General features: G+C 26.3%; 2 protein-coding genes and 1 pseudogene across 2 annotated transcripts in view; 2 read left to right on the top strand and 1 right to left on the bottom strand.

Moving 5' to 3' along the window:
* The window catches only part of LOC124929940 (phenylacetaldehyde reductase-like), a 29,762-nt gene extending 20,628 nt beyond the window's left edge, over positions 1 to 9,134 (bottom strand). The window contains exons 1-3 of the mRNA XM_047470319.1: positions 8,810 to 9,134; positions 793 to 965; positions 521 to 709 (exon numbers count right to left, since the gene is read on the bottom strand). Coding sequence (XP_047326275.1) covers positions 521 to 709; positions 793 to 965; positions 8,810 to 9,134 — 687 coding nt within the window. The remainder of the gene's footprint in view (positions 1 to 520; positions 710 to 792; positions 966 to 8,809) is intronic.
* A 2,132-nt stretch (positions 9,135 to 11,266) lies between these two features.
* Positions 11,267 to 12,913, top strand: LOC124930822 (annotated as a pseudogene).
* A 1,914-nt stretch (positions 12,914 to 14,827) lies between these two features.
* LOC124930821 (phenylacetaldehyde reductase-like) lies at positions 14,828 to 16,776 on the top strand. The gene is made up of 6 exons (XM_047471182.1): positions 14,828 to 14,956; positions 15,275 to 15,447; positions 15,531 to 15,719; positions 15,812 to 15,974; positions 16,074 to 16,263; positions 16,461 to 16,776. Exons 1-6 carry the CDS (start codon positions 14,839 to 14,841, stop codon positions 16,603 to 16,605), a joined length of 978 nt encoding a protein of 325 aa, XP_047327138.1. The 5' UTR covers positions 14,828 to 14,838; the 3' UTR covers positions 16,606 to 16,776.
* Positions 16,777 to 25,177: the final 8,401 nt, after the last annotated feature.

Genomic DNA, 25,177 nt, shown 5'->3' with positions numbered 1-25,177 from the left:
TTTTCTAAATAAATATAGAAAAAATAAATATTTAGAATTACCATTTCGAACTAAAAGAAAATTAAGAATTATAGAAACACTAAATTGAATTTCATTAAAATTTTAATTTTAATTTAAATTCTTAATTTTAAATGAGTACCAAACATAATAATTAAAATTAGACCCATAATTTCAATTAGAATTCCACTTACCAACCACATCATAAAATAATAGATTTATCTAAATTCCATTAAAATTTAATCATCTAATAATAAGTTTCCTCACCTATGCCACTTATCTTTATTAGAAATATGTCACTTGTACTTTATCATAAATTCCACTTATCCGATAACCGCTGACGAGTTTATCACAACCATGTCGATTCCTTTCTCTTTTACAAATTTCCATGCAGCTTCCTCCGCTAAAGTCTTTGAAAGTTGATACCACAACTTTATGTTGAAAAACATTTATATTAGAATATATTTTTGATTTCTTTAATTTAAAATACAATTTATGTGTGAAAAATGATCTTATTACTTACCTTATTCTTCTTACAATGTTCAGGGTCAGAAAACCAAGTCTCGTCGAGCACACCTTCGGATGAACGTCTAGTTGTGAATGAAACAGCTGTAATCGACGATGTTAGAATAACCCGTCTTACAGAAGGAGTTTTCGCACAAGAATTTAGTACATTGATCGTGCCTTTCACAGCTGGCTCAACTATTTCAGCCTGTATTATTAATTAATACATATTTTAGAGGAATATTGTGAAAGATGAGGACTAAATAATTTGAAGTAAGAACAAGTGCATACATAAGGATCCTTTTTGGTGGTAAATGTACATGGAGAAGCAACATGAAACACACCATGACATCCTTCAATTGCTTCATCGAAGGAACAATCCTCGGTTAAATTTGCTTTGAACAATTTTAGTCTCTCTTTGGCTCCATCGAGCTCAACTAAATGCTTCGTTTTCAGGGGATCGGCTACGTATCAACATCAACAAACTAGTAAATATCGAGCTCCAAGGTAACCCTCTCATAATATATATTTTTAACAATCAAATCAGTAAATTCATTAATTAAAATATTAAAATATATCTACATTAAAATTCAAAAAATATATTTTGTTTTCTTCCATTTAAAATATATTATATTCAAACACGTGATCTTTGATATCTTAACACCTACCCTTAACCTTGCAATAAGACTTTTGATAAAAATTTCTGAAAAAATAAAAAACATATCAAGATCTTGCTAGTAACTCTATTGCGATCATTTGAAAACATTTTTGATATCTTAACACCTATAATTTATATATGACTCATTTATTTTTATTTTTTAATTTAAATATTACAATTACATATATATATATATTTAATTAAAATATATTATTTCCATATTTTAATAAATTTTGAAAATTTAATACTTTAAACTATCTATACCTTTTATTTAATTATCACAAATATCAACATTTTAATATTATGAAACACATACCCAATATATATATATATATATATATATATATATATATATATTAAAATTATAAGGTTAGATTTGGATGAATAAAATTGAAATTAAAATTAACATTAAATTATAATTTAACTATATTTAATTCTTATATTATATATTAAAAATAATTTGAATATATCAATTTAATATTTAATATGTTAACTTGTTATAAATTATAAAATAATAAAATATTTTTCTAAATAAATATAGAAAAAATAAATATTTAGAATTACCATTTCGAACTAAAAGAAAATTAAGAATTATAGAAACACTAAATTGAATTTCATTAAAATTTTAATTTAAATTCTTAATTTTAAATGAGTACCAAACATAATGATTAAAATTAGACCCATAATTTCAATTAGAATTCTACTTACCAACCACATCATAAAATAATAGATTTATCTAAATTCCATTAAAATTTAATCATCTAATAATAAGTTTCCTCACCTATGCCACTTATCTTTATTAGAAATATGTAACTTGTACTTTATCATAAATTCCACTTATCTGCATTAGAATGTGTCACTTGTCTCCCTTAAAATAAATCATTTATCACCTACATATGAAGCCACCTATAATTTATATATGAAGTCATTTATTTTTTTAATTTAAATATTACAATTATATATACAATATATATTTTTTAATTGATAAATATTATTTTCTTATGTTGGTATAACCAATATGTTATATATATATATATATATATATATATATATATATATATATATATATATATATATATATATATATATATATATATATATATATATATATATATATATAACTTTTACACCTATCTTACCATTTTTTGAATTACCGAAAGAATCATTATTATTGTCCGTAATTTTTTATATACCTAAATTTTCGAAAAAAAGTTCAAGTCTTCCATATAAATACACTAAACCATAATTAATTACTTTAAGAACATAGTCCTGATTTAAGTCAAATTTGAGGTTGAGAGAATATATTAACTTATATTTCCAAATTTAGTATTCTAATAAATTTAAAATAAATATATCTGACGTAATTTGAGTTTAGTAAAAGTGAGATAGGATCCAGCTAGCCCAAATGAAGTGGCATAATATATATAATGGATAAAATGTATTGATGATAAAGATCAAGATATTCAAGATCAAGATTAAGAGAGAGAGAGAGAGAGTGAGTGATGACCGGAGATGGGAAGACTGTTTGTGTGACCGGAGCATCGGGATTCATAGCTTCATGGCTGGTCAACCATCTTCTCCGGCGAGGATACACCGTCAACGCCACCGTTCGCGATCTCTGTAAGTCACCTTTTTTCATTATACAATTTCTCTATTGTCAAATCCTACTCTTACAATCAAATATTCTTTATTTCTTAATTTATTATTAGAGCTATTTAATTCAATATAAGATAAAATGATAGAGTTAATTATTTGAGATTAAATTAATTTTATTTCTATTAATTATTTGAGATCAACCCTTTTTCTCCAGAAAATAAACATTATTTTCAAAATATATATATTATTTGAGATTTATCTGAATCTGAATTGAGATGTATATTATATATAAAAAAAAGTTTCTTTATCAATAAGAGTCTTTCGGTTTGTGCGGAAAAATATTATAAATAAGAAAATAGAATTTTATTATAGAAATTATAGGTGGCTAACTCATTTAATTTTGATTTTGAAAAACTAATGAGTGATTTTTTTTTTTTTTTTTTTTGGGAAAAACGACTTAGCGTCATTTTATTAAAAATTCTCAAAAACGGGAAAAAAAACCACGAGTTTAAGAGATCATTCTAGACAGACCTAGAATGATTTTGAAGTCATAACATTCTGAATAAAAGCTAAAAAGCTAAAAACGTAAATGAATTATTTGTTTACAATGCTTTCAATTCTAGTGAGTTTAAAAAACGGTAAATTCCAGTTCCTGCAGATATTCCAGTTCTGCTCCGTGCTTGGAATTCTTCTCCACGTTCCTGCGAGGGCGCTGCAATCCGATACAATATCTTTCCATAACTCGTCAATGCTCCTGCGGGTTCTGTCATATACCCTTGCATTCCGTTCTTGCCAAATGTTATACACCACGGCTCTAAATCCACACTTGAACACGCTTGTTGCAAATCTATTTCCATTGGCTTTGAGTAGTGCTGCTTCTTTGATTTCATTCCATTCGCTCAGGAAACTGGTCAGCTCTAGGCTTTTATAGAATCTGTCCCAAAGCTCCGAAGCAATACAGCAGCTCCCGAATAGGTGATCTATGGTTTCTTCATTTCCTATGCATAGAAGACAGCTCGCGTCCAAGATGCTCATATACTTACTGATACGATCACGAGTGCTGAGTCTTTCCCAGAAGGCGAGCCATAGAATGAACTGGTGTCGAGGGATAATCTTCGTTGACCATACAAGAGAAGCCCATTCTACTTTCTGCGTTTTTTCCCGGATTACCTCCCATATTTTCTTCAATACCAGCTTCCCATTGTCCTCAGCTTTCCATTCATGAATATCCGGTCTGTCGTGTAGTTGTATGTTACTTATATGATCAAGTATCCTCTTTCCTTCTAGAATTCTTCTCAAGAGCAAGTTCTAATTCCCGTCTTTGATGTCTTTGATTTTCGTTTTTGCGCAGTCCCTTCTGATACGAGTATTTTGAAACTCCTCCTTGTCGATGATAGGCTGGTTTTCAAACCAAGGGTCATGCTAGAATAGAGTGTCTTTCCCGTCCCCTAGTCGGATGTCATAGAGATCTGCAATATCGCTTTTTAGTTTAAGAATCTTTTTTAGAGACCAGCTCATACCTTCGTGAATTTTGCAGGTCCAGATGCTGGTTTCGTGTTTCATAAACCTCGTATGCAACCATTTGATCCATAGTGACTCCTGATTGCGCTCCAAAGCCCACAAATGCTTGAAGGTTAGAGCCTTGTTCAACTCGATACAGTTCTTTAAGTCGATGCCTCCCTTGTCCTTCGGTTTGCAGAGAGCGGTCCATTTGACTTTCTTTCCTCCTCTTCTACTACTACCCCAGATAAAGTTTCTCATCAGCGTGTCGAGTTCCTTCATTACCTTCTTCGGAATGACCATTTGTTGCGCCCAATAGCCAACTATGCCCATAACCACGGTTTTGATAAGTTCGATCCTCCCTGCATAAGAAAATTTTTTTTGCTGCCCAGCCAGATATCGTGTTTTTTACCTTTTCAATCAGCGACTTGCAGTGTGAGATCTCGATCTGCTTCGCAGTTAACGGAATTCCTAAGTACCTTATGGGAAAGCTGCCTTCCTTGATGCCCATGATGTTGAAGATGTCCTGCTTTGTTTCGTCCTTCACGCCTCCATAAAATGCCACACTTTTTGCTTTCATTAATAGTTAAACCTGTTACCTCAGAAAAGAACGTTAGTGCAGCCCTAATAATTTTAATGGAATCAACGTCTGCGTACGCTAGAATGAACAAATCGTCAGCAAAGCATAAATGTGTTACCTCCTCTACCTCACAGAATGGGTGAAATATGTATGGACGATTCTTTCGAAACATCGCGAAGATGCTCTCAAAGATCGCCATGATAACTACGAAAAGGTAAGAAGAGAGGGGGTCCCCTTGTCTTACCCCATTTTCACCCTTGAAATAGCCTCTGTGGACTCCATTGACGCTAACAACAAAGCAGGATGATGAAACGCATTGCATAATCCAATCGATAAAAATCATAGGAAAAACAGAAACAACCAGAAAGTCTCGAATGGCTTCCCATCTAACAGAGTCGAAAGTTTTCTTGATATCTATTTTGAAAGCCACTCTCGGGGATATTTTCTTTTTCCCGTAGCCTTTTAATAGGCTCTGCATGAGAAGAATATTATGAGAGATTGTCCTACCAGGGATGAATGTAGATTGATTAAGATTTATTATTTTTCCTTTTACATTTTTAAAACGTTTAGAAATAATTTTTGAAATAATTTTATAAATCACATTGCAATAGGAAATTAGTCTGAAATCTTGTACTTTCTCAGGTACCGCAGTTTTGGGGATCAAGGTTAGGACCGCTGTATTCCATTGTTTTAACATCTTCCTATTTTTGAAAAACTCCAGAACCCCATCAGTAACATCTTTACCCACAACCGACCAATTATCTTTGAAGAACTGTGCATTAAACCCATCAGGACCCGGGTTTTTATTCCCATCAATATTAAACAGAGCTTCTTTAACCTCAACCTTCGTGACCACCTATCAACTCGCGACTATCTTCTGTAGAGATTTTCCTATCAATAATTTGATACAAGGTATTCAGGTGACTTTGATGCTGCTTTCTTGTACCCATAAGTTGTTTATAGAAATCAATAGTCAGATCTTGGACACCCTTTTGACCCTGAACATATTCACCATCATCATTCTTCAGCCTGTACACATTGTTTCTCATGTTTCTAGCCTTGCATTTTCTGTAGAAGAAAGCTGTGTTTTTGTCACCCAACGAAAGCCAGCTCTGTCTTGATTTCTGTCTAACAAAATTCTCTTCAAGCAGACTCAGTTTCCTGAAGTTTTCAAGCACATATCTTTCTGTTTCATTGAGTTGTTCATCACTATCATCCCTTAATAACTTTTTCTGAACCTCTTCCAGTTCTTCTCTAGCAGCCAGAACTCTATTGGAGATATTGCTGAACTTCTTCTTGTCAAAGCTTTGGAGATGATTCTTCAGGAGCTTAAGCTTCTCAGAAACCCTATACATGTTAGAACCTCTGACATCTGTTGACCATACACTTTCGAGAATACCCTTGAATTTATCATTATCCATCCAGAAATTGAAAAATTTAAAGGGCCTTTTGAACCTTTCTTCCTTTTCCCAGAACAATTTAATCGGGCAATGATCAGATATACCCGGATTCAAAACATAAAGTTGACTTCTCGGAAATTGGTTAATCCAGCTCTCATTTACCAGACATCTGTCAATTCTACTTTTTCTAATTTGCTCATTCCCTCTCGTAGAAGACCAAGTGAAGAAATTCCCAGAATTAGTAGGCTCGATACAACCCATATCTTTGATGCAGTCATTAAAGTCAATCATATCCCGAGTAATTTCAGATTCTGGGCTACGATCAGATTCGTTTCTGGTTACGTTGTAATCACTAAGGACAGCCTAAGATTTATCAATACCGATCCAGTTTCTAAGACAATTCCAGAGGAGTCTTTTGTCAGTGCTTGAGTTGCTACCATAGACAATAGCAAGATTACACACGATTCTTGTGATTCTGTTTTTGACCTCCACCAGGATTGCTTGATCATTCGAAAAGAGAGTCATCACCTCAACAACTTTGTTATCCCAAATAACCCAGATTCTGCCCGTTTTGTCATTTGAGTTGTGAATGATTTCCCAGCTACTATCAATACACAGTTTGCTAACCTTCTCAACGTTCCGACTTTTGTCTCAAGAATACCCATAATAGTGATCTTCTGATTCTCAATGATCCTCCTGATTTCTTTACATTTTAGAGGGTCATTGAGTCCCCTTATGTTCCATGTCACTATATTCATGAATGAATATAAGTGTTGGGTTCCTGACTTTCCAGACTGTCCTGGACCTCTTCATCAGAGAAATCATAAGCATCACTTGCCTCACTATCCTCAATGGCTACAGTTTGATTACATGGAATACTATTTCCATTGAGTGAGAGTTGCCTCATGTAGATCTCATCTTCTCCCGTGATAGATTTAGTAGCTTCTGGATCTAGGATCTTTCTGCTTTGTCTTCGATTTTCATCTCGTTCTGCTTTAGTAGGTCTTTTCTGACTTTGAACCTCTTCACTACTGAATTCATGTTTGTTATCGGTTTTAATTCGCCCTACTTCAGAATTAAGGCTCACTGCCTTATTCAAGACCAAATTGTCTTCTTCTGCACTTGATCTTTTGATTTCACAAAACCCAAGATTTCCTAGTCCATGATGAGTGATTCTTAATTTAAAGGATGAGATAGAAGGATCTAAAACTTGAAGTAAATATAATTCTTGACATTAAACAATGCATCTCTTGAGCTTCATCTTCCTCTCACGCTTCATTTTCAACTCTTGAGCTTCATCATCACATTTAATGTTTTTCAAGATTATTAATTTTTTATTATTTTAACACCCCTCTTAATTAGTAATCTTGAGTTTCTTCTTGAATTTGTCGAACTCGCCAATCGAGACGGCTTTGGTCATGATATCTGCTGTCTGATCATCCGTCTTGATAAACTTCATGAAAATTACTTCTTGAGTAACCAAATCTCGAATAAAATGATGCCGTAGTTCAATATTTTTGGACCGAGCATTAAAACGGGATTCTTTGTCATTGTAATAGTTCAATAACTGTCGGCTCACATTGCTCAAACTTCATGTCCTTTAAAATTCTTTGAAGCCAAACAACTTCTCAAGCTGCATCAGTGCATGCTATATACTCTGTTTCGGCTGATGACAATGCCACAAATTTCTGTTTTCTTGAGTTCCATGATATTACATTTGATCCAAGACAAAAGATATAACCGGAGGTACTTTTTTCGATCATCAATCGAGCATGCCCAATCACTATCTGTATACCCAACCAGCTTACATTCACTTTTCTTTTTGAATTCAATGCCTTGAGTTTTTGTGCCTTTAAGATATCTAAGGATTCTTTTTGCGACTGCAAAATGAATTTGACTTGGCTCATTTTAATATCTAGAAAGCAAGCTTACCAAATGTGTGATATCCGGTCTTGTGTTGAGATAAATTAAAGAACCAATCAACTTTCTATAACTAGTTGAATCAGCTTTTTCACCATCGTCGTTAACTTGAAATTTTTCATTCAACGCCATAGGAGTGGAGAGGGGCTTGTATTGACTCATATTGAATTTTTGAGGAGATCTTCAATATATTTTTCTTGAGATAGAAAGATTATTCCTGGACTTTGCTTAACTTGTATACCAAGAAAATATTGCATGAGTCCCACATATGTCATCTCAAATTTTTTCATCATTTGATTTTTGAATTCTGCCACCATAGCTTTGTTTGTTCAAAAATAGATGAGATCGTCTACATATAAACATACAATCAAGAAATCTTTGTCAATAGTCTTCACATAGAGAGATGATTCAATTGTACTTCGATTAAAGTATTTCTTTATTAAATAGCTATTGATTTTGTTGTTCCACGCTCGGGGTGCCTGCTTTAACCCATACAATGACTTTTTTAGTCGATAAACTTTCTTCTCTTTTTTTATCTCAAAACCTTCGGGCTTCTCAACATACACATCTTCTTGAATTTCTCCATTTAGAAAAGTTGATTTTACTTCAAGTTGAAATATATTACCTCCAATTGAGTTGTGGCTACACAAGTACATATTGTCTCCATTCTTGCAACAAGAGCATAAGTTTCTGAGAAGTCAACTCCCGGTTGTTGAGAATAACCCTTTGTGACAAGTCGAGCTTTATGTTTTTGAATCAAACCATCCTCACTGCACTTTACTTTGTAGACCCATTTTAATCCAATAATTTTCTTTCCATTTGGCAAGTCCACGAGTTCCCATGTTGAATTTTTCTCAATTGTAGATAACTCGTCCTTCATTAATTTTTGCCAATATTCTTTTTGAGAAGCTTCTTGCATTGATTCTGGCTCACAAGAAAATAATCCAAACTCAATTTCATCATAAATGTCTTGAACCATTCATGTCTTTTTTGGAGGACTATCTAAATCAGGTTCTGAGTCTTGTGCAGAAGATTGAGATGAGCTAGCTTGGGATGTATTAGCTTGTGATGCAATTGAATTAGTAAATAGTTGTGATCCCAAGTCTTCAACTTCTTTCCTTTTCCAATTCCAAGTATCTTTTTCATCGAAAACAACATCTCGAGATACAATAATTTTGTTGGTCAATAGATTCATCAATCGATATCCATTGGATTCATCACTGTAGCCAATGAACACAAGTTTTTGGCCTTTCTCTTCAAACTTCTCCCGACTTTTCATCTAAAACAACATCTCGAGATACAATAATTTTGTTGGTCAATGGATTCATCAATTCATATCCCCTGGATTCATCGCTATAGCATATAGCATATGTTCATATTCAAGCATTTGAGATTCCTTCCGCGAATGGAAGGTACTGTCTTTCTGAAAGAGACATACGATTATCCAATGTGGCAAATGTGCTTATTCAACTTTATCCATCTATCGCTCACCGACTTCCTCTAAAGTAAGATTTTGTTCTTAAATTTAAATCAAATTATTTAAAATACATAAATGAAAACAAACATATTTGGTATAAGTTTGAAGACGACATAGGATTTGTGCCACCTTACCCGATGTCGAGGGAAAAAACTAAAACTTTGGGCATAAATTTTATCCCTTTTGAAGTTAGCCTCAAGGAAACAGTTGAAAGCCTAAAGTTGTTCGGATTCATTAGTTTCTAACTTTTTGAATTTTATTTTATATTAGGTAAATAAATATGGAAGTGGATATAACTAATAAGTAATTAACTTTCTTGTGCACGTTTTAAAACATGCTTTTTATGTTATGTGTTTTATTGTTTGTATTTTTACCTTGTTTTGTAATATTTGACATAAAATTTAATTATTTAAAGAAATAATTGATGAATATTGTTGAGTATAAGTCTGATTTATAATTGTTAATATATTATTTCTAATTTGTTAGATGGTTTATAGTAATTAATTAACTGCTAAGTGTTGTTAGAAGCAGTTAATTAACTGCTAAAAATTGTTAGAGCTATTGTTAATAGTGATTAACTACTGGAAATTTTAAATAACTAAAAATTTAGGGATCACTTTATATAAGTATAAATACACTAATAAGAGAAATAAAATATCATAAAATTATTTTTCTCATTTCACTCCTCATCATATTTTACCGCTATAGATTCTTATATCTATTAGTCATCTTGTAAATTTGTTCAGTATTACTATTTTGTTTTTTATGTTATCCTTTTTTAAGAATTACATAATTCTTTTTATTGAATAATTTAATAAGACATGATCTTTCATTTCAATTTGAACCTATAATAGTTTTTTCAACTATCTAGATGTATATATATTCATGTGTAATCATAAAAAGTTAATATATATTTAAAAATTAATTAATAGATGAGAAAAATAATTAATTGGATTGAAAAAATAATTAAAATTTTTTACAATAAACTTTTTATTCTCTCATATATATATATATATATATATATATATATATATATTAAACTCAATCTTACCAATCAAAATCAATTTAAAATAATTGAATTTTTATAATAATAATTTATCTAAACTATGTTTACATAAACAATATTTTGTTAATTTTCTTAACGGTAATATTATAAATGACAACAAAATATATGGAATAAAACAAAAATGAAATATAAAAATAAAACAAACAAAAAAACGCCATAATGTCTCCATGTGCAAGTTCAATAATAAGTATGTCCTACATAAGAAAATGCATAAATAAAATTCATGGTTGTTACATGCTAACAAGGAATCGACCAAATTATAATTCAGGATAAAAAATGTCGTCTTGAGACAATTTGATTGGTTTTATATTATATATATATATTTAATTATATAATAAAACAAGGATGACTATATGCAATTTAAATGAACGTGTGGTTGAACAAGTTATGCCTCTTATCATTTATATAATTTTTTGAAATAAAATATTTGTAAGACAAAATATGCATGGTGCCTATAAAATGATTGGACAAAACGTTACTGAATAATTTGATAAAGATAAAGATAAAGATAAAGATAAAGATAAAGATAAAGATAAAGATAAAGATAAAGATAAAGATTAAGATAAAGATAAAAGATAAAGATGAGCGGAGAAGGAAAGACAGTTTGCGTGACTGGAGCTTCCGGCTTCATAGCTTCGTGGCTGGTCAAGCATCTTCTCCGGCGAGGATACACCGTAAATGCCACCGTTCGCGATCTCTGTCAGTAACCTTTCTTACCCACCTCTTCTTATCCAAAAATGTTTTCAAATGATCGCCTCCAGTTCCCATGAAATCTCTATTACATTATAAAAAAGTCTTGTTCAATGAAAAAGTATGTTAACTCATAGCTAAGTGGTAAGGTTAATGGTAAGTGTTTAAGATATCAAATGTTTTAATTCGAAGAAAATAATATATGTTTTTTTGGATTTTATAGTAAATATATTTTGGTTAACGGATTTATTGTTTTGATGGTTAAAAAGATATATTCACTAGTTCATTGATGTTTATATATAGCCGATCCCCTGAAAACGAAACATTTAGTTGAGCTCGATGGAGCCAAAGAGAGACTAAAATTGTTCAAAGCAAATTTAACCGAGGATTGTTCCTTCGATGAAGCAATTGAAGGATGTCATGGTGTGTTTCATGTTGCTTCTCCATGTACTTTTACCACCAAAAAGGATCCTTATGTATGCACTTGTTCTTATTTCAAATTATTTAGTCCCCATCTTTCACAATATTCCTCTAAAATATGTATTAATTAATAATACAGGCTGAAATAATTGATCCAGCTGTGAAAGGCACGATCAATGTCCTAAATTCTTGTGCGAAAACTCCTTCTGTAAGACGGGTTATTCTAACATCGTCGATTACAGCTGTTTCATTCACAACTAGACGTTCATCCGATGAAATGATCGACGAGACTTGGTTTTCTGACCCCGAACATTGCAAGGAGAATGAGGTAATTAGTTAATCTCATAACCATTTTCAAACAAAAATTAAGAAAATAAATTTTCTAATTCATATGTATATATTTGTTTAAATGCAGTTGTGGTATATGCTTTCAAAGACCTTAGCAGAGGAAGCCGCGTGGAAATTTACTAAAGAGAAGGGAATTGACATGGTTGTGATAAACCCGACAATAGTTATCGGTTCCATGTTGCGACCTACGGTTAATTTAACTTGTGAGTATAATTTTGGATCTCATGAATGGTCTAGAATCTTATAGAGATCTCGTTGGATGGATTAATGTTAAAGACGTAGCGGATGCTCATATTCAAGCATTTGAGATTCCTTCCGCTAATGGAAGGTACTGTCTTTCTGAAAAAGACCTTCGATTATCAGACGTGGCAAATGTACTTATTCAACTTTATCCTTCTATCGTTCACCGACTTCCTCTAAAGTAAGATTTTGTTCTTAAAAATTAAATCAAGTGACTCATAACATATAAAATCTAAACAACTTTTTTTGGTATAGGTTCGAAGAGGATGCAGGATTTACACCACCTTATCCGGTTTCGAGAGAAAAAGCTAAAACTTTAGGCATAGATTTTATCCCTTTTGAAGTTAGCCTAAAGGAAACCGTCGAAAGCCTAAAGTTGTTGGAGTTTCTAACTTTTTGGATCTTATTTTATATTAGGTAAATAAATATGAAAGTTGTTATAACTAATATGTAACCTTATCTTTTGTAAGTTTCAAAAACATGCTTTTATGTGTTTGTTTTATTGTTTGTATTTTTATAGGTTGTTTTGTAATATTGTCATACAATTTAAGTTGGTTCTATCTTGTTTTTTTAGATTGCCTTTCTTTTTTTTTTAATTAAGTTGAGTTATTGTGATATTTTTCTAAATTTATTTTTAGCATTACATCGTTTATTTTATTAAATAATATATTACAACATAATCTTTCACTTTATTTAGAATATATATAAGAGTATGTTTGGATGAGTGAAATTAACAATGTAATTAAATTGGGATTGAACATGTTTGAGACAATTATATTATTTTATATAATTTACTCACAATTCTTATGTTTGAAAAAAAGAATAAAATAAAAATAATATTAATATATATATTATATATTTTATTACAATATTGGTTTGTAACAACCAATTAGGATAACTCAAATATCAATAAATTTTTTAAGTTTCGATTTTTTTTAAATATCGGCTCAATATTTTATTTCATAAAATAAAAAAAAATATTAGTTCGACATTTTAACCTCCTAAATTTAAAAAAGAAAAATATTAGTTAACATATTAACTTCTTAAATTAATAAAATATATTAGTTCAAATGTTAACTTAATAAATTAAAAAGGAAAATAAAACATTGGTTTGATATTTTATCATCATAAATTCAAAAAATAATTATCGATTAAAAAAATTTAATCGTGTTTTAAATGATAAAATAATAAGTTATTTTGTTTAAAAAAATACAAAATAATAAAATTTAGAATTACAATTTCGAGATAAAAATAGTGGAATTAAGAATTATAAAATTATACTAGATTGAATTAAATTGAAAATCAAATTCAAATTCAAATTTTTAATATTAAAGGATATACCAAATTCAAGAATTTAAGTTGGACCCAAATTCAATTTCAATTTCAATTTCAATTCCAATTACAATACTAATTTATGGATTACCAAACATACCAATTATGGTATCATAGTAGTTGTGGAATTTCAGATATATATTTTTTTTTCAAATCTCAAAATTTAGGTCTTTTATGATTAGAATTATACAAAATGAGGGTTTAAGGTTTCAAACATTGATAACTTATTATTTACGTGACTTTTATAAATAAAAGATAAATGTCACTAATTTAATTATTGAATTGCAATAAATTGAGGGTTTTGACTATCGAATTTCATAGAATCGGTATTTAAAATCCTTCATTCACTAAAATTTGATAATTAAATTAGTGACATAAATATTTAATTTATTTATAAATATCACGCTTTGAAACCATTAACATAAAATCTCGTTTGGTATAATTTTAACCGCAAATAATCTTAAATGGTGAGATTTGAAAGAAGAGATCTAAAATCTCAATAAATTCCAATAAAAAGATTTCTTTACATTAATTTGGGTGAGACGAAGAACAGTACAAACAATTAAAGAATAAATTAAAATAAAATTCATACAAATATATATATACTAAAAACTAAAGTATGGCATATGTGCATCTAAAATACTTACAAAAATGCATAAATAAAATTACAAAAGAAAATGCATAAAGATGTGTTTAGTGTGCTTGACTTTTATTATTATTATTATTTATTTATTAGATAAATTAATCACTATTACGTCTTAGCTATAATGAATTAAATGTATGTCATAATCAAATGGTTGTTACATGCTAACAAGGAACCGGACAAAATTAAATTTCAGGATAAAAGTTTGGCAGATCATTCCCCTTGAGACAATTTGATTGGTTTTAGATAATATATATTTAATTATATAATAAAAGAAGGAAGACTATATGCAAATTTAAACAAACGGTGGTTGAACAAGTTATGCCTCTTATCTTTTATATCTTAACAATTTATATATTTTTTTTAAATAAAATACTTGTAAGACAAAATATGGTGCCTATAAAATGAATGGACAAAAGGTATCCAATATTAATTAATTACCGAATATTTGATAAAGAAAGATAAAGATGAGCGGAGAAGGAAAAACAGTTTGCGTGACCGGAGCTTCAGGCTTCATAGCTTCGTGGCTGGTCAAGCACCTTCTCCGGCGAGGATACACAGTCAACGCCACCGTTCGCGATCTCTGTTAGTAACCTTCCTTACCCACCTATTCTTTTCCAAAAGTGTTTTCAAATGATCGCAATAGAGTTACTAGCAAGATCTCCGTATGTTTTATTATTTTTTCAGAAATTTTTATAGGTGTTAAGATATCAAAGATCACGTGTTTTTGAATATAATATATTTTAAATGGAAGAAAACAAAATATATTTTTTGGATTTTAATGTAGATGTATTTTAATATTTTAATTAATGAATTTGATGATTTGATTATTAAAAAGATATATATTATGAGATGGTTAACTTGGAGTTCGGTATTCACTAGTTTGTTGATGTTGATACGTAGCCGATCCCCTGAAAACGAAGCATTTAGTTGAGCTCGATGGAGCCAAAGAGAGACTAAAATTGTTCAAAGCAAATTTAACCGAGGATTGTTCCTTCGATGAAGCAATTGAAGGATGTCATGGTGTGTTTCATGTTGCTTCTCCATGTACATTTACCACCAAAAAGGATCCTTATGTATGCACTTGTTCTTACTTCAAATTATTTAGTCCTCATCTTTCACAATATTCCTCTAAAATATGTATTAATTAATAATACAGGCTGAAATAGTTGAGCCAGCTGTGAAAGGCACGATCAATGTACTAAATTCTTGTGCGAAAACTCCTTCTGTAAGACGGGTTATTCTAACATCGTCGATTACAGCTGTTTCATTCACAACTAGACGTTCATCCGAAGGTGTGCTCGACGAGACTTGGTTTTCTGACCCTGAACATTGTAAGAAGAATAAGGTAAGTAATAAGATCATTTTTCACACATAAATTGTATTTTAAATTAAAGAAATCAAAAATATATTCTAATATAAATGTTTTTCAACATAAAGTTGTGGTATCAACTTTCAAAGACTTTAGCGGAGGAAGCTGCATGGAAATTTGTAAAAGAGAAAGGAATCGACATGGTTGTGATAAACTCGTCAGCGGTTATCGGTTCTATGTTTAACTCGTCGCTCAATTTAACTTGTGTTATTGTTTTGAACCTCATGAACGGTAAGTAGTGTTATATTTAAATGTAACAATAGATATATTGCAAAATGCATATCTTAATTATTCTCTTGATTTTGATTCTTTTGTCTTTTTAATAATTAGGTTTGCAATTATATAAAGATCTAATTGGATGGATAAATGTTAAAGACGTTGCGGATGCTCATATTCAAGCATTTGAGATTTCTTCGGCTAATGGAAGATATTGTCTTTCCGAGCGAGAGCTCCGCCTATCAGATGTCGCAAATGAACTCGTTAAACTTTATCCTTCTTTCATTACCAGACTTCCTCAAAAGTATGTATTTCTTTCATATATATTTACCCACCCCATATAACTAATTCATCCTCATGCTTTAATAAACATTATCATACCATAATCCGAAGACCTAATTCACCAAAAAAAACATATATATGTTTTCACAACAATTTAAGTATTTTCTCAATGTTCTAACATAATTCTTAAGCATTGATTGTTTTCATAATATGGTGCAGGTGGGAAGAAGATGACGAATTTTCGGTACCCTACCCGGTATCAAAGGAAAAAGCGAAAACTTTGGGCATAAACTTCATCCCTTTTGAAGTCAGCCTCAAGGAAACTGTTGAAAGCCTAAAGGAGATGGGATTAGTTAGTTTCTAGTTTGTCTTTTTTATCATTTTAAAATCATAATTCAACTTTAATTTAAAGCGCTTTTAATAGGATAATAAAATGAGAATTGTATTCTCATGATAATAAGTAATAAGTCTCCTAGAGTCGCATTAATGTGACACGTTTTCTTCAGAATTTTGTATGCTTTGTTTTTTTTGTTCAAATTCAATCATTCATCAAGGATGTGGGTACATATATCCTAATAAGTTTACAACTTAAATGTTTAATTGGAAATGTTAAGCTTAAGGGCTTAAATAGAGTCTAAGTATAATATATATATATATATATATGTGTTTCATTTATTGATTTTTTGATGTGTTACACATTGTGAAAAAAAAAATACATTAATTGACAAAAAAAAATACATAATTTAAAAAAAATAAACAAATTTTACATAACAAAATTTTATCTAACTAAAATCATACTTTTCATATAAAATAAATTATTGTTACAAATCAAAAACATTCTTTAAAGGTCAAATAATTAGTCCTATCTAGTTTTAAGATGATAAAGAAAAGAATAAAGTTTCATTTTAAAAGAAATTAAAACTCCTGAAAATATAACAATTAATAACTGCTCTTATGATGTCAACTGGATTGTAAGAAAAGAATTGAATAAATTGATCACTAAAACATTGTTATATTTAAATAGTTTATTTAATTGGGTCAACTTAAGTGGTGAAGTCAAGTTTAAATATTTAGATTTGAATATTACTTCAAATTAGAAGGTATTATAATAGAATATATAGGTCTTACTTTGAAAACATATAAAAACGTAAATCCTCATTCTATTATAAATTTAATTAAAAGGATAATTGATATTTTATTTCACCAATTTGAGCCAAATTCTTATATTATTCCCTAACATCAATATTTTTAATTCAATCATATTCCTAATTAAACTAACACTAAATATATTCAACTCATTTTAATTACTTATTAGATGAGTTGAGTTAGTTGTCCTATAATAAAAAATATATTATTGAAATTTTTTGTTATAATTATTTAATTTTAAATATTTACTTACTTGATGCTCTTTCGTTTCATTATTAATATGAGCAATCTAATTTTCTTTTATTTCTATTATTTAGTTTCACTCAAGTTTTTATTTTAAATAATTTGAGTCGAATTTATTAATTTAAAATGGTTTAACCAAACGATAAAGACAATGTACAAATATTCAAAATGAATGTTATATAGTTCAGTAAGACCAGTTTCGACTAAAAACATCAACTTTGATAGGGTAAAACAAAGTGAGTCTAATTGTAGTGATTTTACTCTTCACACTTCTTTACAAGTAAATAATTTTCATAAATTTCTTAAAAAATACATGTGTAACTAAAGTGCTTTTTTTATTAAAAAAAAATTGTATCAATTTTTCTTATTTTCTAAACAAAAATTAATGTAAAAATATTTGAAAGTATTTATTTAATAACTTATAAAAACTAAAAGTATTTGCGGGTGTAGGTTATGTGCTTAACCCGCGAGGATTAGTCTCACTCCTAAATAGAAGCGGAACTCAACGTTCTAAAAAAACCTAAAAGTACTAGCTCACAATTATACAGTGGTATTAAGTATTAACTCTAGCACCATGTCTTTAACTTCTTCTCCGGGTCTGTAACAAAAGTTCAGATGAAAATGTTGAAATTATTTATTTAAGTAAGTTTATAAAAACTAAAGTAGGTCACAACTCACATATGCAACTAATTAATGTTGTATTATTTTTATTGGTGTAAAGCCACATCATTTTTTTTTTCTTTTATCAAAAGTTTAAGTAGAAGTATTTTAATTGCAAATTAGGGCATGTGTGCAACTAATGTGGTATTTCTGTTTATTGTTTTAAACTCACACCTTTTTTTTTTCAACAAAAGTTTTAAAATGATTTATTTAAGTAGCCTAAAAAAAATTATTTGACATGTGCAACTAGGTAGAGGATATGATGGGTTTACTGTATCTTATGGGTGAAAACATGTTATATTGATAAAATAAAATTTGTTAAACAAATCCATACGTATTGATGTAAATAAACTAATCAATCCAATCAAATAGAATCAAAACTGTTTCAACCGAACCAAATTTATTATGATTTCTTTTTTTATCAAATCTATCACAATGGTTCGGTTTGTTGGTTATTCAACGCTACTGAAATCGCTCAAACTGTTCAAACCGATCAAATGTTTAAAAAATAATATTTAAATAAGACGAGAACAAAACGTTTAAACCGATCAAATGTTCAAAAAATAATATTTAAATAAGAAGAGAATAAAAATTGAACTTTATATTGACCATGATAAATAATATATTATAACTATTAGGTTATAACACACCTCTAAACTAATAATAATGAAAGAATATCATTAATTTAAAGACTTTGTTTGATATATTATCAAAAATATTAATTATTATCGGTAGACAAATTTAATTTTAAAATTGTTAACTTAATTTCTTTATGCTTATTTTCAGATATTCGCTCTGAACAAAATTTTGTTATGTATTTGTGTTTTAAAAATTATACTAGAGATTATTGTATTATGTTATTAGATCTTATTTATAATATTTGTAATTTTTTATATACATTAAATATATATCAGTTGTTATTATATATATATATATATATATATATATATATTTAATATATTTTAACAAATTTGTTAATGAATCAAACCGATTAAATCAGACTTTTAACCGTTCAAACCGACAAACTAATGGTTTGAAATTTAGTAAACCGACTTCAACAGTTTGAATGTACATTTCGGTTAATAAACCGATCAAACCGAACTAATTATACTTTTAATTAAATTAGTTAATCACGTCACATATCAAAATATGTTAAACGTGTAAAAAAATGTATTTAAATGATCAAAAACATATTAGATAGGTCAAAAACGTGTTAAACAAGATAATTTTTTTAACTCTATTAACTAATTAACTAATCTAAGCTAAATGAACTAATTTTTAATATTATGTAAGTTTAAATAAATTTTTATTAATTTATAAATTTAACTAAGTTAATTATACAAGTATATATATATATATATATATATATATATATATATATATATATATATATATATATATATATATATATATATATATATATATATATATATATATATATATATATATATATGTTTAAATAAACTTTTATATATTCTAAAAGGATAAACACATAAATATGTAAAGAATTTATAGGTCCACCATCATTATTAAACTTTTGTATTTTAAAATAAATCTCAATAAAAAAAGTATTATATATATATATATATATATATATATATATATATATATATATATATATATATATATATATATATATATATATATATATATATATATATATATATATATATATATATATATATGTATGTATGTATTATCTTGAAAATAGAGCAAATTTATACCTAGACTTAAACTATGAAAAGAACATAATTATCTTAATGTATCTAACTATTTTGTATTAAGATCTTGTTAATCTTTTAACCTTATTTATTTATTTTGACATGTTATAGTTTCGTAATAATAAAGTTAATTAAGAGAGCAATAAAAATAAAATTTTGAGTTTTAATAATTCTCATCCAAAACTATTTGACTTAAAGAAGACTCAATCATAATAGTGGATGAATTCATTCGAATGTATTAATTCTCTCCATAATGAATAATTCTCATTCGAATGTATTAATCCTCTCCATAATGAATAATTCTCATTAGAATGTATTAATCCTCTCCATAATGAATTCGGTCAAAAACAAACTAAGGCTTATTTTGTTCAATTTAATCATTAAATAACTTTTACTAAGGCTTTTTTTTATACTTTTTTATAAAAAATAACTACTTTTGCTTCTATCTTTTTTAATTTATGAAAAAATACCATAAAATCTCATTAATTTGTTTTCTTATAAAATAAATAAATAAATAGAGAGTAATAGATATAAAGTTTCACATTTGTTTTTTGTTTTGTTATATATAAGAACAGATTTATATATGTAAAGTTTGGACTAAACTTAATGAGTCCCCAAACAAATATTATCTACCAAAATCTTTTAAAACAATACAATTTTGTTTAATAATTAATAAAATAAACCGCATATATTTTATCATAGATTTCATTCATCACTTAGTTGTTGTGTAACCCTATCCCTATCCCAATTTCCATTACTTTTAAGGGTGCATTTAGTTAATTTACTATTATAATATAATTTTTGAACTTATATACTTTAAATACAATATAAACTTATTATGCTAGCTGTTTAGTGTTTGATTTTTACTAAGAAAACTTTAATATTTTTATTAGTATTTTAATTTAAAAAATAAAAACATATTAAGCTAACTATATAAAATATCATATTTACTTTTCAAGTCTTCTTCATTAAGTTGAAGTATGTATTTAAAATATTTTGTCTGTACACAGTACATATATAAGCTGATAAAGAGAACTCTATTCATGCAAAATAAATAAAAATTACAAACAAACCTTTAATTATTTTTTTCTAGAATATTAATTTTTTTACCCAAACCTCATTTTTATTTTAATGCTTTTTCTCAACATACACCTTTGGTTTTATTATATATATTTTTATAAATTTTTAACATAATTTTTAATACTATAATTTTATTATATTAATTAAAATTATAAAATATTTAAAATTAATATTTCTATAACTTTTTATACAAATATTAATTTTAAATATTTTATAATTTTAATTATAAAATATTTAAAATTATATATATTATTATTAATTTTAAAAAAAACAATATTTATACTAATTTTTATTTTTAAAATATTGTTTTTTATTTACAGTATATTTTATTAGTGATTGGTTTTACATTTTCCCATTATAACCAATATATTATTCTTCAAAAATTAATTATTAAAACAATTGTAGATATTAAAATTTAAAAGAAATAATAAATAAATACGTATTTATTAAAAAGTTTATTTAATTTGTTTAATATTTTAAACAAAATTTTTATAAAAATATTATCTAAACATTTTTATATAAAATTATAAATATTTTAATTATAAATAAAATTACAAATAAACATTTTTATATAAAATTATAAATATTTTAATTATAAATAAAATTAAAAATATTTTAAATAATAGTATAAAAATATTTTTTTAAATTAATAATAATATATATAATTTTGTAATATAATTAAATAAATAAAAATATATAATTTAATAAATTAACAAAATATTTAAAGTAAAAGAAACTATATAATTATTAATATTTATTAAAATTTTAATTTAATTTTCATAAAGATTTCAAATAAATTTGATAACAATATAATCAAAATTTTAAAATAATTTTTTTTATAAAAATTAAGTGTACAAACATTTATTTATATCATAAAAATAAAGTTATTTTTTTATACTACTCAATAAAAAAAAGTTTGTTTTAATAATTTATTTTATATTTTTAGTTAAAGTATTTAATTTATCTTATATAAATTATTTAAACTTTTTCAAAAAATATTGATAATTAAAAAGAATTATTATTAATTTTTGTTTATATTTTTATTTAAAAAATTGATAGTTAAATATGTACTCAATACTTTTTATAAATTTTTATTTAACATTTTAATTAAAGTATTTTAAAAAATTAAATATACATTTTAATAATGAATTATTATTAAAATTTACATTTTAATTTATATATTTTATTATTTAGCTGAATTTTATTATATTTCTTTTATTAAGAAAATAATTATTTATAAAATATGTTTTTACACTTATTTCTTTTTTTTATTAATTTTTTGTTTTAGTTTTTATTTTTGTCTTTATTATAGTTTTTTATACAAATTTTATTATTATTTTATTTTAAATGTTCTATATATCTATAAAATAATTATTAAATCAAAATTATTTATAATAAAATATAAAAATAATAGTTTAAAAAATATATTTTTTTTGTAAAAAATATTTGCAATTTTTTATGTTATAAAGCTGATTTATCCTTTTTTATAACAAAAAATAAATTAAATATAAAATTATTGATTTTTACATAATATTTATTTTTAATGATATCTATGAAATTATATAATTAAATTATATTTTATAATTAGATTTTAGTATTTTTATTAACAATTTTCTAATTTATTCAACAATTTGTTATAAACCTTTTTAAATATTTTCTTCTAAAATAAATTTTATATAAATGTTATAAAACTAAAAATATTTTTTTTATTTAAATAATTTATTTTATAAAAAAAATTTATTATATATTTCATATTAATATATAATTTTTATTTTTTAATAAAAAAATAAATTATTCTAATTTTATTAATATAAAAGTAAGTATTTTTTTAATAGAAAAAATGTAATTTAATTTTTCAAATTAAAGGTTTATAATTATTTAAAAAAATATATTCAAAATTTAAATATTTTTATTTATTTGATTTTAAAATCATTTATAAATTATATTTAATTTATTCAAAATATATTTATTTTTTTTGTTTATAATTTAAATAAATTTTATATTTTAAGTATTTGAAAATGTTATAAAAATTTAAAAAATTGTATTTTTATTAATTTTTTATTTAAAGTATTTGAATTTTTTATAAATTAAATAAACTTCTTAATAAATGTTTATAATTACAAATGATTTTTATTTAAATAATAAAATAAATATATTTTGAATAAAATAAATATAATTTATAAATGATTTAAAAATGAAATAAATAAAAATATTTAAATTTTGAATATATATTTTTTAAATAATCATACCTTGAAATGGAAAAATTAAATTACAGTCTTTCTATTAAAAAAATAATATTTAATTAATGATATTCATTAATCTTTTTAAAACTAACAACTTTATTTTTATAAAAATATTTTAAAAAACATTAGTTGTACTTTAAATTAAATTTCTTTAAAAAAATAATATTTAATTAATTATAGTTAAATATTTGTTTTTTATAAAACAAAATTATTATATTTTTATCGAAATATTTATTTTAATTAATTAAAGATTTTATTAAATTTTCTTAATATAAATTTCCTTTTTTTTTAAGTAAATAAATTTTTATATTTTTTATACTTTACTAAACATTTATTATAATTTTTGTTTTATATTTTCTAATTTTAATTTCTTTTATTATATTAACCAATTATATATATATTTTTTATTCATTTAAAAAATAATAATACATTTAATTATTCTTATATTTTTTTTTATAAGAATTTAATTTATTAATTTTGAATAAATTTTAATTTAAAATAATTTTAAAAATAAATTTGTAATATATATACTTATACCTATACTAAGTATAAGCATGAAAATTTGACCTAACATAATTTATAAAATAATATTATTAAATTATAATAATATTAAAATAATATTTTAAATTTTTAAATAACTGAAAACAAAAATTAAAAATTGATTAATTATTTTGATAATTAATTAAAAATCTAAAATAATTTGAAGTTAAAATATTGTATTTAGTTTACTTAAATTAAACTCAAAATTGCTGAAGTTATTTAATTATGATTTAAATATAAATTATATATAATTTATGTCTTAATAGAATTAAATAAATACCTAAAAATAAAATAATAAACATAATTTTTATTATATTTTTAAAAATATTTTTTTTTGAAATTTTTGGTGGAAAAAAAATGCAAGAAAGAGATTAAAATTCGATTTCAAATAACCTTTTATTAAAATATAAACGGATAATCCTGTGTAGCCGAAATTATATTTAATTGTTGTAGTAGGATTTCTAGACCATCGAATTAGCGTTGAATTTTTATTCAGCATCCAAAAACAAGCCACGCATCTGGGTGTAACGGAACACGCACGCTTCCGGAGCCACACTAGATTGACTAACAGGACAACTAACTCCGTTAGCCCAAATGTTAAGCGCCAATGGAATGTTGACAGACCAACGGAATGTTGACGGACCTCCAATGAAGCGCCAACGACATCGTTTTGAATCGTCTTCTTTGCGAGCTCTAGATGCCCGCAGTTGGAAATGGCGATCTTCTAGAAGCTCCAGCTCCTTCGTTTCTCAACCTTATCCTCTCATTTTTTTTTCTCATATGCTTGCCTTATCCTCGCCTTCAATTCGCCTAGATCTATAAGTCAAACCCTACGCTCTAGCTAGGCTGCCAAAGACGAACATAAATTTGTGGGATAAGATTTCAGAAGCAAAATTGAAGTCAAATTCGACTTCAATAACCGGCCTAGTTGAGTATAAATACTCTCTAGGTCCTCCTCTTCCAATCCATCAAACAAAATCTCTATCTTACAGCTGAATTGAAGAAATTCCAAAAATTGAAATAAACTAGCGAAGTTGCTCTAGCGACCTAAGCTTCAATCTAGGCTTCGGGAAAGCTTCACATACATCCTTGGAGTGTTCTTCAAGTGTTGGTAAGCTTCCAGATCCTCTGTATTTCAATTGGTGATTGAAAATTGAATTTTTCCAAGTTTGATCCGTTCTAGGGTTCACTTATGTATTTTCTTTATTTAGAATCATTCCCTAGATGATATATGAACTTTCTATTCAAAGAGTTTTGATCAAATCAACCTAAAATGAAAAAACGAAAAATTGGTTTGAAAATT

Source organism: Impatiens glandulifera, chromosome 3 (genome assembly GCF_907164915.1).
Source record: "Impatiens glandulifera chromosome 3, dImpGla2.1, whole genome shotgun sequence".
Taxonomy (NCBI): domain Eukaryota; kingdom Viridiplantae; phylum Streptophyta; class Magnoliopsida; order Ericales; family Balsaminaceae; genus Impatiens; species Impatiens glandulifera.
This window is presented reverse-complemented; position numbering and strand designations above follow the sequence as displayed.

Coding starts and splice junctions, on each gene's coding strand:
- LOC124930821 (XM_047471182.1), top strand. CDS start 14,839: ATGAGCGGAGAAGGAAAAACAGTTTGCGTGACCGGAGCTTCAGGCTTC. Junction 14,957..15,274: donor CGCCACCGTTCGCGATCTCT/GTTAGTAACCTT, acceptor GTTGATACGTAG/CCGATCCCCTGAAAACGAAG. Junction 15,720..15,811: donor AACATTGTAAGAAGAATAAG/GTAAGTAATAAG, acceptor TTCAACATAAAG/TTGTGGTATCAACTTTCAAA.